A 14,144-nucleotide genomic window follows, 5' to 3' on the forward strand; every position below is an offset into this window, starting at 1 on the left:
TTGCTTTTAATATTCTTGTGGTACTGAAATCTAAACATTGTTTAGATTTAAATAGTGGTAGTGAACAGTCAATCAGAAATATACCCATTTTCTAGAGCATTAACAAGATACAACAATATCTTTTCCTTTCATGAAATTATACTGTTTCAACATTTTGACATATTAGATGTTACTTTCAAATAGAAAACACAATATTTAAGGTGGTGAGAAAAATGGTGGTTTCTGTTTCTGGATTGGTCCAAAAGATAGTCAGGGTGGTGATTTTAGTGTCACTCCAAAGACCCAGGTTCGATTCCCTACATGGGTAAAATGTGTGAAGCAAATTTTTGGTGTCTCTACCATTCTTCATTTTGATGTGATATTGTTAAGAGAAGCATAAAGTCATAGTCCCACTCTCACTCATGAAAACTTGCTGAAGCTAGTTAATGCTCACTCTCTCTGTGGTGATTTGTTGAATGTGATGTGTAGCCTGGTAGCAATGAACATTGGACAATCATCTATACTTGTGGCACACCCTGATTTCAGTCTCAATCTCTTGATAGGGTTTGTGCGGGGAGTTTTTGACAAACACCTTCTTACAAATTATGCCTAAATTGAGTCATCTGTTGGCAGTCGTCAAAAAATACTTAGTAATTATTTTTGTGGAAAACAAACAGAATTTCAATGTTGTGTGTAAATTGTGATACATGTACAGCAGACTTTTTTCATAGTGCTCAGTGAACATTTATAGCTGTTTTGAATTGTATGGTTTGTGTGTAAAAACATTATTTTTGAAAACCAGCACTTCTCCTCACCCTATGAGCCAAATCAGATTGATGTACCCATACTCTCTTTTCTCATGATCTTGTTTGACATGAGAAGATCCGGGTTAGAATTGGTCATCAGCAGCCCATGCTTCTCATAAGAAGTGACTAACAGGATTGGGTGGTCAGACTGACTTAGTTCACTCTTACCATCGTATCCCAGTTGTGTAGTATGAGGTTCATGCTTTTGATCACTGGATTGTCTGGCCCAGACTCAATTATTTACAAACCGCCACTATGTAGCTGGAACATTGCTTGCTTTTGATCACTGGATTGTCCGGCCCAGACTCGATTATTTACAGACCGCCACTATGTAGCTGGAACATTGCTTGCTTTTGATCACTGGATTGTCCGGCCCAGACTCGATTATTTATAGACTGCCACTATGTAGCTGGAATATTGCTGAGTGCGGTGTAAAACAACAATCACTCAATCATGATCTTTCTACCTGCATCTCTACCTAGAAATATACATTAGGTGGCTGTGGTTGGACACAGTTGTTCCAGACATCCTCAGATCATAATTAACATTACGTTACAAATGTTATGTTGATTGTGTGTTACAGAATTTGTGACAAGTTCAAGATTACGCATCATCCTAAAGACAGGAGAACTTGCTAAAGAAAAGGTAATTCTGTCAAAGAAATAAATAGTTATCTCTCAATAGACTTATGATTTGCTGACTGTAAAGGGTGCTGAGGGATTTTTCATTTGTAATTGTGTGGGTTGCTTGACATACAGGGTGTGTGTGTGTGGGGAGGGGGAATGGAGGAGGAAGGAGGAGGAGGTAACACATTTATCACAACTACATATATATGGGTCATGACAGAATGGGCCATGACAGAAATAACACAGTTTTTCTTTTTTTTCTCTAAATTTGATAATTCAACACCTGAAAGGACTGGTGAGTTATTATAGGTAGGAGTTATTTTCTTAATTGGGTGGGGCACTAATGGATCATAAGTATTGCCAAATATCTAAATCTCAAAAGTAACAACCTGTGAAGGTCACGGGGTAGAATAGGCCCTCAGCAACCCATGCTTGCCATTAAAGGTGACCCTGCTTGTCGTAAGAGGCAACTAACAGGATTGGAAGGTCAGGCTCGCTGACTTGGTTGACATGTCATCGGTTCCCAATTGAGCAGATTGATGCTCATGCTGTTGATCACTGGATTGTCTTGTCCAGACTCGATTATTTACAGACTGCCGCCATGTGGCTGGAATATTGCTGAGTGCGGCGTAAAACTAAACTCACTCACTCACTCAAAAGTAGCACATTCAGATGAACATCAGGAATGGGGACATAACGTGACAGGGGTACATTCACTCTCAATCTTTCTCCAGGTTGATGTACTCATCAACACTGTAGGAAAAGGTATGGCATGGAAGTCTGGGGCCTTATCAAAATCTGTTGTTGAAGCTGGAGGAAAGAAGTTGCTGGAAGAATGTGAGAAAAGAAAGGATTTAAAAGAGGGAGACTATACAGTGACAAGTGGTGGTAAACTGTTATGTAAACATGTTTTCCACTGCTGTCTACCTCCTGCCAGTGATGTGACTGCTGGACAGGTAAATCATTTTGTTTATGTTTAGATCAAATTGGTCAAAGTAATAATTGCTTCAGTATCCACATGAGAAATTGTATTATGATCCACTGAACTGATTGAACTTAATTCAAATGGTGAGTAGCCTAGTGGTTAAAGCATTTGCTCGTCATACATAAGAGCCAGGTTTCATTCCCTTCCATGGTATGGCAGGAATCTTGCTGAAATCAGCGTAAAACTCAATGAAACATTCTTCAGATATTATATCATAGCCATTATTCCCATGTGGTGCTGTCCTCATGCTATAAACGTTTACGATTTTCAAGCGATGTATGCCTGCATACTCCCATACAAGGTGGTATCAGTTTCTGGAGGTTTGTAGTAGATACTCTCAAGTGTTAGTTCCTGTTTCTTCTATATGAAATCTCCAGTGTACCTTGTCGCTCGAATTATCACTGCCTTTACTCACCTATATGACTCCACAATTACATGGATGATTTTACAAGTGAAGATAAGGGTTAGCATGGAGCATTGTAATATGGGTCCTGAACTGATGATTATCAGCAACAATATGATTTAATCTAAAAAAAATAACAAGGCACATAATACGGATGTCTTTAATCTCATATCAGTTTTAGAATTTAAGTAATAAATAACATTTAGGTATACGTATGGTACATGTTAGAACCATTCTTTTTGTTCCACTTTCAGAGACTTGAAGATCTTATTATCTCAATGTTGAAGTATGCAAATGTCCTGAAAGCCAGTTCAGTGTCATTCCCTGCCCTTGGAACAGGAGGTCTTGGCTACCAGCCTGCTGTTGTTGCCAATTCAATGTACAAAACTGTTCAAGAATATGGAAAAGCTGTACCAAGCTCAAGTATACAAGAAGTCAGATTTGTCATATTCCCATCCAAGATGGATATTTTTAAGGTATGTATTTGACACATGAAGGTCTGAGTTTGAATTGATCTTCAGTAAAACATGCTTGTTGTAAGAGCAACTAATGGGTTTGGGTAGTTAGGCTTGCTGACTTGGTTGACACATGTCATCGTATCCCAGGTGTGTAGATTGATGCTCATGCTGTTGATCACTGGATTGTCACACATCTTTTTCTGTTGTTTCAAGTGCAGTGATGTTTATTTATGTTAATAATTGTTTGTGTAATTGGCTAAATTTTAAGTTACAGGAATATCATGAGTATTTATGCTTTTAACACAGTTACAGAAAAAAAGTGATAATTGACAGAATACACCTGTTGGATCGGACTGAGGTTAACACGATATGTGTCATGTGACTTACCCTGTCTTGTAGCTCATTGGCAGCTTTTCACTTCACTTCAAGATTTATTATCTCTCTCAGAAATCCATCTGCAGTCTGTTTTCTTCATGGTTTGGGGCTGGTTTAAGGATTTATTCTTGCAATTTATATCCATCCTAGGATATAAACTCTTAAAAAAGAAGTGTTTAGACAACTTTGAAAAGTTTCACAGTGTTCAATGAAATGTATATATTTTATGAAAACTGACTGATACAAGGATAAAACTCAGCATGTGGAGGTTCACATGTTGTCTAGATGTAGTGGTATTACTGATTTCCCTGTCATGATATTCTGATCAGTACTTTTTGTACACTATCTGCAGATTCTGTCCAATGGAATTGTACATCAGTCCTTCCTGTGAAGTGCCAGATGAGCACATGTCTGTTCCATACATTGACATACACATTTGATGAGCTCCTGTTTTGTTGTGTCATCAACAGTTGTGATGTCATTCAAATCATATTATGAGGTAAAGTTAGAGTGGCGTCACAAATAAGCAGCTCCAGATGCTACCATGGGAACCAGCTTAAACGGCCAGCTGATTACACTTCACTGCTGTAACTGTACTCGATGTAAACAAGTGCAGAGATTAAAACCCTTTGGTATTCTTTTTTGTTTACAGTATCGATAAACATCATGTGTTGGCCCATTTCCGACTGTTATTGAGTATTTGAAGCACAGGAAAATTTGATTTGAAACCTTCAGCTGATGCTGTCAGTTCCAAATGTATCCCCATGCTTCAAATACTCAATAACACGTGGAAATTGGTCAACACATGATGTTTATCTCCCAGTTAATCTCATCTGCTATGTTTATCTTGTTCCGCCTCCTCAACAATTTGCTTCCTCCTGTTCTTACTGCATCATTGTCTATTCCATTGTTGTTGTTAATCCCTTTGATATATTCCATACATTGTCTTACTTAATCCCTGTTACATGTATACTAGTCAGATATATGCTGAATTACCTTACTTACCACCTTAAGTAAGAGGCTATACCGAAATGTCACTTCATAATAAATAAAGAAGTTGTTACCCATATATTATCAGATTTTTCTTATTAATCAAAATAAAAAAGATCAAGAGAGGTTGACTGGTTATGCTTTGTTGAAATTTAACTTCATCTTAAAGAACGTCCTTCACTTTTTGAGTTTGATTTGATCATTTGTAGGGGATAATGTCACCTTAGTGACAATGCTTGTTTTAAATGTATATTTTGAATAACACAGTACTTGAAAAAAGCATACAATATAATAGTTTCAGATATCATAATTCTTGAATCCAAAATATCCAAACTTTCTATGGAGTATGTTTTATCTCATGCTCCAGTATGTGGGAAACAATGTGTGCATAGCTGAATACCACTACTTGTTTAGTTTTGCTAGAGATACAGTAATCAGAACCTAGAAATCAGAAATTTAGAAGATAAATTATTGTGTCTTGTGATTTTTAAATTCTAATTTCAAGTTATGTTGGACATGAATGTTAATGCATGTTTGGACCTGTGAAGGTCCTGGGTAGAATAGGCCTTCAGTAACCCATGCTTGACATGAAAGACGACTATGCTTGTCGTAAGTGGCGACTAACAGGATGATGTGGTCAGGCTCGCTGACTTGGTTGACACATGTCATCAGTTCCCAATTGCGCTGGTTGATGCTCATGTTGTTGATCACTGGATTGTCTGGTCCAGACTCGATTATTTACAGACCGTTGCCACTCACTCACTAGTGCATGTTTGTGTATACCTGAACCAGCTGAAAAGATATGATGTTGCTATTTATAGCTCATAATACTTGGAATATTTTCCCAGAAAAAATGCTGAATGCCCCAGGAGTGGGTGTACACTGTATGTAAGGAAATATGGTAACATGTTTCCTGATGGAATATGCTCTCGTGTTGAATAACTTTTTGTTTGATTACAGGCATTTGAATTTGTTGACAAGCAAATCAAGTCATCAAATGCAGCACAGCCTGGTACGGATCATGGATTATCTTTTGTATCTAGGATGGGAATATAACTTGTTTGGGGCTGAGGTCTGCCTGTGAATTCTCAGCATGTATTTCAACATTCAGGTTCCAGTCTATTCCCCATTTTCCAAATAGATCTACAGAGTTCCAGATAATTTTCAAGCGATTGGGTGTTTACTCCCATGTCTGTTTATGTATGAGTAATTGCACTTTTTGAGGAGTAGCTAGCATTTTGTATACTCCCACTTGTGTAAAGAATTGAGTACTTTTACACAGGGGTTCTTATCCTTATTGGGTAATTAACACTATTGAATACATAAACACAAATTCTTCTCAAATTTTTGGTAATTCTTGTATTGCCAAATAGTTGGAAGCCATTTCCAAACACTCATGCAGCTGATTCCTTTTTATGAAACTGAGTGGGTGTGGTTCATATGACTTTTGGCAGTATTCTAGACTAACGCTTTGAATATATTGAAGTTTGATAGTAACAAATAAGCCCATCTAAACTGAATAGGAGCCCTGGTGAGTTGGTAGATCCTGGAGATATCTAGACTTGCTTCATTTAGGTCTTTAGCATTGCAGCTTAGACTAAGCATTAGAAAATATAATGTGGTTCAGGGACTTTGAGACAGACTACAGTATCTGTATTCCAGCAATATGATGGAAGGGAACATCAGAAATTGGCTCATACAATTTACCAAAGTGAACACTGAGTGTTTTCGTAATGAGCTCACACTGTAACCACTGACCTACCTAACTATCCCTGTGACATTGAGACACTGACTACGTGTGATTGGGAACTTTTCAGTCACATGCATGTACATAAGAAACACATTACAGTTGCCAGAGAAATTTAGGAGTCAGTGAAAATATATTTTGAATGCCTTTTTCAAGGCCAGTGTTAAATGTAATTTGACCTTTTGTTATTTGTCATTGAAATAAATACTGAACAGCAAAAGAAATGCAACATTTTTGTGTCAAGTTTATAAGTAGAAGACATAAACATGAATGCTTACATGTATAAGATTTCAATTTTTCAAAACTTGTGTACCGGTATTTTTGTGTTCAGTGAATGTACCATTCCTGGTCATGTATGGATTTTGTGCAGGGTTTTAAAATGCGCTCTGTCCATGTGTGCATATGTCGGTCCATCTGTACTCTTTCATCTTTTCCTGATCAGAACTTCATAACTGTTCACTATTTCTTCATCAAACTTGGCCAATAGATAGATCTGGTAATGTATTGGTGCCTTTTGGGTAGTTTTGGATTTATGTATAAAATATTTGGGTTTTTTTTGTTTCCATACCAACAGGTTTGGCTTTGATTGAATTTGGTGGTAGTGCTCCTTTCTGGAGCAGAACTTAGAAACCTTTCAATAAGAGACTCCTTCCACTTTGCTATATGCACATTAAGACATTTGACATAATCATAACTAGCAGACATATTCATGAAGATTATTTTGCCATTGTGGGAATATTGGTGATTTTGTCTTCTTGTTTTCACTCACTTCCAGTGTCTCAAGTGTATTTTCTTGAAGTGCTGTCTATTTGTTTCCAGGAAGATCACCAAAGCGGCCTGGACATTTCCCTATGATATGTATTGCAGAAATTGCTCAACAGAAGGTCAGAATTGAATTGAAACCTAAATTCAAAATGGTTGAAATGAAATTTTTGAGTACTTGCTATTTTCAGATTTTTGTCATTTATATTTTTCTCAGTTTCCACTGAAATGTTTTGGACTTAGTCTACAAAACTCAGGAGTTGGACTTTGAGTAAATATAAGATCATTAGATGATTCGTTCTTTCATATATGTGAGGACAGTGTAGGGGAGCAATTTGTCATCATTTGATGACTCTTGTTATTTTTTGATGTCATAATCAACAGATTGATAGTGGTCTGTAAGTAACTCAGGCATGAATCCAGGGCCTCTGTTTACAATGACATACCATCAGCCGAGTCACTGAGTGTGACCACCCAATCCATTTGGATACTTCTCACAGACGAGTGACTGCATGTAGGCCTGTTTTTAGCCTTCTGTTTTTCGGAATCAGAAGCCTTTAAATGTAAGCAATGAAAATAAATGAAAACATCACTAGATACTACTATCACAGGGTCCGTTGGTATTAGACTGCTTCTGCCACCTCCTTTTTATCTTATCAACATTAACAGAAAATGTTATCTGCTCTCCCCTTGTTGTGTACTTACTTTTTCAAACAATACCTCTGTGTTGGTTTTGACCCTTCAGATAGTTAACAGAAAAAGTGTTTATAATAATCCTAATATAATGAAAAGGACCTCAGAGACTTTCTTCATTTTCTGAAACTGTGCAACTCTAGACTTGCCACATATTCTAGACATGCATGGGCTTTTGTATACATATTTCAGGGATTGTGGGAAAGATTAAACCAGACTCACTGCTTTGTGATCCCTATACATCATCAAGCTTGATGAGAATATGTCTTAGGTTTTTGCGATTTTCTAGTATCATATACTACATAATGGCATATGTTTCAGGTGGACATCATAGTTAATACTTCAAACAGGTACCTGGATCTCAGTCGTGGAGCTGTATCTAAGTCACTTGTTCAATATGGAGGTGCTTCAATTCAGAAGGAGTGCAATGCATATATTGCAAGGAAGATGCTACTTCTTGAGCGAGATTTTGCCGTTACGACAGGAGGGCATCTTTCTTGCAACAGAATCTACCACTGTAATTTGCCAAGTTATACACCATATGGGAAATGGCTTGTAAGTATGTCCATATTGGGATTATATGTGAATCAGCCAGAATCAGTCAGAATACTTCCCACTGTCAATTGTTTAATATGCACAAAGGCAAAAGGTACATTTTCATCATGAGGTCAGCTTAACATTTGAAATATTTTCTAGGGAATATCATTCCATTTCAAAGGGAGGAAAAGGCAGAGTCATGAAGGATTTTGAAGGTGTCTCAAAAGTCATTTCATTATTTTAGTGAGATATGGTTGGTTGGTTTGTTCCTTGTTTAAGCTCACACTCAGCAATGCACCAACTATATAGCATCAGTCTGTAAATAATCAAGCCTGGGTCAAACCATCCTGTGATCAATAGCATGACCATCAATCTACACAAATTGGACACAAGGACATATGTCAGCCAAGTCAGAGAGCTTGACCACCCAATAATGTGGTGAAATGTAATATGTTATATTTGGGAGTACTTTTTTAAAGCAATGTACAACTTCTAAATTAATGCTGAATTTGCTTGGAAAATGCCTTTTGGCTTCAATATTAGTATTGATGAATTTGACTAAAGATAAAAGCACACTTGTGATACATGTATAACTCTCCTTAGTTGGATATTAAAGTTCAGATGAAAAAAAACACTTGAGGGGTGACCATGGTGGCTTCACAGGTGGGAATTTTAACATTATAACAACCTTCATAAGCATACTTGGTGCAAATGTAGTTTTGAAATACAGATTATAATTATTTATGTAGCCTCAACTAATTAAATAACATAAATGATTGTAAAAAGATTTGAGGGGTTTTTTTTGTAAACATCAATATGTGAAAAAGATGGAACTCTAGTACAAGTTATATTCAAAATAATTACGTCAAAATGTTCACGCAATATAATCTTGTTCGCTCATAGAACTTTCACTTCAGATATGAGCGCTGAACTGGCAACATGCAACTTGAAATATCTGCAGAACAATATATTTCAAATTTATACCAGTATTCCATACTGGAGAAACAAAGGCGGTAACCTCTCCTCAGGCATGACAGGGTTTACTATAGAATGTGCAAAGCCATTAATTGGACATTTAGTCAGGTTTATAAAGTTGTAAACAAATCAGTTACTTCAGGGGTCATGTCAAAATCAAAACCAGATAGGAAACGCAAACTGGATAGCTTTGGTAAGGGTGTCATACCCAGCACAGTTAATAAACTGTATGAACACAAATTCCCCCCAGTGTGTGCTAAAATACAAGACGATACCAAAGGTGCATTAAGTATCTTGAAAACAACACTTATTGTAGATCTGGTAGAAATGGGGTTTAGGTACACCAAAAGGGTAGATGAACAGCTGTATAAAGTGATCAGTCCAATCTGTGCAATCAGCTTATCTCAGAACAGTTGAAAGGTTTCAAATTATACACCTTGATAAAGCCTGGTTTAATAAAAATCACTGAACCAGTTGGCTGTGGCTTCCTTCAGATTGTTCTAAAGCTAGTGTTACCATCAGGCAAGTGTAGACAGCTGACCATCTTGCATGCTGGTACCAGTAGCAAGGGACTGACTGGGGGTTGTGACTTTGCTTTTGAGGCCAAAAAATCTGTCAGTGATTACCATAGCGAAATGAATGGGCAGGGAATTTTGGATCAATGCAGTCCAGTACAACACTGACAAACCTAGTTGCAAAACTAGGCCACATAGTTCTAGCCACTAGTAAGGCACTGTGAGCTCATTCCCACTGAGCTGATCAATGGTAACTGTATCAATTTTATTGCTCACAATAATGCCATATTCAAGCTTTCAGATGTTAAAGAGCTTGTGTATACTTCTTCTTCTGGGGGAATTATTCCAGAAGTGTAGCAAAAGGCTGAAGACCATGTTCACAAAATAGAGGACAAACACCGTCTGCCGGACAGTGTTAATGTCAGCTGAGTTGCACCTGTTGTAATTCCACCCATCCAGCAGTGATACTGACCCTGTCTGCCGGCCAGCTTGGTCACAGTATAGTTTGTTCCTTAGAAGTGTTTCTACCATGGAATATTTTCAACGTCGTTACATATTTAATGAGTAATCATTATAATAAGGAAATTTTATATTGTGATTTTGTGATTACTCAAGTCATATTAGGTTGAAGTGGTATGAATGATTGCATATGAGATTTGAATATGAATATATCAACTTTCATCAAGTATTTGCCAAAAAGTATTTGCAAGCATTTCTGGCATCACATTTAGTACTCTATTCTTTTTATTTCAACTCACAAAAAGTACTGTAGTTTGTACTTTACTAAGAAAGTGGACTCCCAGATATAACATACATGTATGTTAAATCTCAACATATCTAGATCTGTTCAGTGACTTTGCATAGATGCTAGGCAAAAACTTTAGTTTCATGATGATTGCAGGTACACTCCCCTGAACTATTTTGATAATTTTACCCGATATTATTATAGGGTTGATTAAATATAGAGCACATATCCATGCCACTAATGCTGGCTGAAGGTGCTGGTATTTGTTTCCCTCAATCCTTGGATGTCAATCTCAACATCACATCACATTATCATTCTCATTCCTGGAGAGTATACAATTCTGGCTCTCTTCAGACAGAGCTGACCCCAAGATTTTTACACCCTGTCAAAGGTGGGCTTGATCCCAACATCTCAACCTCGCTGGATCACTAGCCTGGTGCTACAACCAGCTCACCTCTGTATCCCTGATATTAGACCAGTCTAAAGACATGCAGGGTGTGAAAAGTCAGCAGAATTGAAGGTTAAAGGTAGATGTGTCAGACTGCCTTCTAGTATGTCTCCCAGTTAATGGTTAAACGTTATGACAAAGACATTACTACTGATGCATTAAGCAATGGTCTTCATGTGTCTTCATTTTGTTCTTATGGAGCTCAGTGAATGACTTGTGTCTCATTCCAGATGAAAGACATGATTATGACCATGTTGGAATCTGCAGATAAATACAAAAACACCAGCATAGCATTCCCTGCCTTAGGTACTGGTAATCTTGGCTACCCAAGGGAAGAAGTTGCAAAGATCATGTTCTCTACAGTTGCTGACTTTTGGAAGAGGTATCCCAGAACAAGACTAGAGGATGTTCGTTTTGTCCTACACAAAGGTGATGAAAAAACTATCAAGGTGAGCTTTTTGAAGGCATTACCACAAATATATTGATGCCAATCCTAATGAATATATAGGTCAACAATAAGAACTTTATCTTATCATATTTTGTTCAGACTATCTGGTTCATACTTTAAACAGCAGAAACTACTGGCAAACAAGGCTAAGTTGGACCGATGCAGATAACGAGTGTACGAGAACTAAGCGGTTCATGGCAGAGAGCAAACCCATTTCATTTGTGAAAGGGAGAGGAGATGTAGGCTAGTGCATGTGCAGTGCATGATGATGAAATTGATTCTGCCCACCATTTCACCCTTTGCACTACACTTGATAGTGGACAACTTGGGACCCCTTTGTTCACAATGGCAAGTGACAGTGGGTGGCACTCATACCTGCTAATACAGGTCAATTATCAGGTCAGTGCTCAACTTGTCCTTGTTTGCAAGTAGTTTGTCATTGACTAAACAGATTTCAAGTGAAATAGCAAAGTGAAAATTGTAAGAGTTCAGAAGTATTTGTGAAAAGGTATGTCCTGCTTCTGCGACAGTATCCATCACTCAAAGTTTAACATTTTTGCTGATAACACTTGAATGTAAATGCTGGTAGAAACATTTTTGGCTTTTTGAACATTTTAGACATTCGACTACATATCGTGGTGAGCAGTATTGTGGAGGTGTAATATTTGTCTTGTACATTTCTATGCACATACTTCTAGTTTGGAAAAACATTAAGTAATTCATACACCATGTAAGGGCCATCATATTAAAACTCTATGATTGAGTGAATTTAGTTTTACGGTGCACTCAGCTCTATGGTGGCAGTTTGTAAATAATTGCGTCTGGACCATACAATGAACTGCATGATCGTAGATCTGCATAACTGGGTACATGTCTCAACCAAGTTACCAAGCCTGACCACTCCCGTTAGTCGCCTCTATGGCAAGCATTGGTTACTGAAGGCACATATTCTAGCCTGAACCTTAACAGTTATAAAACTGTATGAAGTTCTATGGGGCTTCAATGGCTCCGATGGCTCCTGATAATTTAGGATGGAGACAAAATTCAAACAGGTGATGTGTAAAATGATAAATCATGACGTGGCTGTAGCAAGTGTATTGAGGAAGTGTCTGCATGTGTTGACATTCTTGTGAATAATTCAATCAGTATTTCCCCAGGCATTTCAAGATGAAGAAAAGTTAAGGGGATCACTGGACCCACCATTAGTGCCACCCAGGTCCAGTAAACCAGCCCATTTGACCAAAAACAGTGGTGGAAAAAAAGCCCCAACTCATCAGCCAGTGGTGTTTCATATGGCTCCTGTCAAAGTTGTTGTGAAACAGGGCAACATTGCTGAAGAAAAGGCAGATGCCATCATCAACCCAATCAGCTCAGATATGAACCTGAATAAGGGTAAATTTGGTGCTATGAAATCCATCATGCTCTGCCTAATTTTAACACATTGAAAGTCAGGTAAACAGACACAGTCGTGCCCCGTTTATCCAAACACTTGTGTTTTTATTGAAATTGTCCGGAGAAGGGAATTTTCAGATATCTAAACTACGGGCCATATATACAAAGAAACGTACAAAGAAACGAACATAGTAGGTATCAGACATAATCTTTATTGATTACACATAAACAAATATCAGTGCATACATAAAATGTCTCATACATGTGCATGCAGTTGTGCTCACTTGAAGAAATCAGTCATAGCTTTTTGCACTGTCTGTGTAGAAAAGCGAGATTACTTTCGCCGGTCAGTTCATCACTGTCGACATTCACATGATCATCGGCAGTAACAGTCACAGTTGCAACTTGTCCATAGGATGGTAGTGCAACGGGAAGATCTGACAAGGCCATGTCTTCTTGTGGGTCCTCATTTGATTGGATAATATCCACATGATGAAAGCAGTTAGCAGTTGTCTTTTCGCTCACAGCTGTCCAGACTTGCTTGTGATCATCCGGATTAATTAATTATAGTGACCCACAAATTGACATGCCTCAAAACTAACTCAATGTCACCTTGCTACTCAGAGGTAGTTAATCTTCTCACGCTTCAAAGACTCCCGACTTCTTTCCTGTTACGGCATGCGAGGCCATCGTTAATTGTGTGTGTAAACATAGAGGTACGGCCGTACCTTTACGCAAACCGGATTTCCAAATAGGTGAGTAATTCTACAACATTATGAATTCGTTTTAAGGAATTATCATTCAGAAGGCGAGTTTTCCAGACATCGGAGGTTCGGATATACGGGGCATGACTGTACATAGTCTGTTTTGTCTTTTGTCAGATGTGTTGCTTAAAAATCTCCCCCAAAACCCACAAACCAATGGACCTTTTCAATAGGAAAACTTGAGTTTTAATGAATCTTTCTTCAAACTCCTATCGGTTCATGATTTTGAACTGTGTATGTCAACATGATTTCTGTCTGACATCTAGGACACTTCTGCTTGTGCCATATTTCACAAAACGACACTGTTAATTATCAGTAAATGACATTTAGACCCACCGTGTAGGCTATATAACACCACGCAAAAATGTCTACAACATTCATCTTCAACATCGACCCTGTACCTTAACAAGCCCACTCAACACAACATGTTTCAACAAGAGCGATAATGAAACAAGTCCATCTCATCCCTCTCATACGAACCCACCGAAGTGACATC

The 14,144-nt window shown here is 37.8% G+C and overlaps 1 protein-coding gene across 3 annotated transcripts in view; it reads left to right on the top strand.

Moving 5' to 3' along the window:
• LOC137265448 (protein mono-ADP-ribosyltransferase PARP14-like) overlaps nucleotides 1-14,144 on the top strand; it is a 66,035-nt gene that overhangs the window by 23,037 nt on the left and 28,854 nt on the right. For all 3 annotated transcript variants that reach the window (XM_067800848.1, XM_067800847.1, XM_067800849.1), the window contains exons 6-13: nucleotides 1,369-1,430; nucleotides 2,146-2,367; nucleotides 3,054-3,275; nucleotides 5,583-5,634; nucleotides 7,189-7,253; nucleotides 8,146-8,379; nucleotides 11,275-11,493; nucleotides 12,650-12,884. In XM_067800848.1, the coding sequence (XP_067656949.1) occupies nucleotides 1,369-1,430; nucleotides 2,146-2,367; nucleotides 3,054-3,275; nucleotides 5,583-5,634; nucleotides 7,189-7,253; nucleotides 8,146-8,379; nucleotides 11,275-11,493; nucleotides 12,650-12,884 (1,311 nt within the window). The remainder of the gene's footprint in view (nucleotides 1-1,368; nucleotides 1,431-2,145; nucleotides 2,368-3,053; nucleotides 3,276-5,582; nucleotides 5,635-7,188; nucleotides 7,254-8,145; nucleotides 8,380-11,274; nucleotides 11,494-12,649; nucleotides 12,885-14,144) is intronic.

This window comes from Haliotis asinina, chromosome 15, assembly GCF_037392515.1.
Source record: "Haliotis asinina isolate JCU_RB_2024 chromosome 15, JCU_Hal_asi_v2, whole genome shotgun sequence".
NCBI lineage: Eukaryota > Metazoa > Mollusca > Gastropoda > Lepetellida > Haliotidae > Haliotis > Haliotis asinina.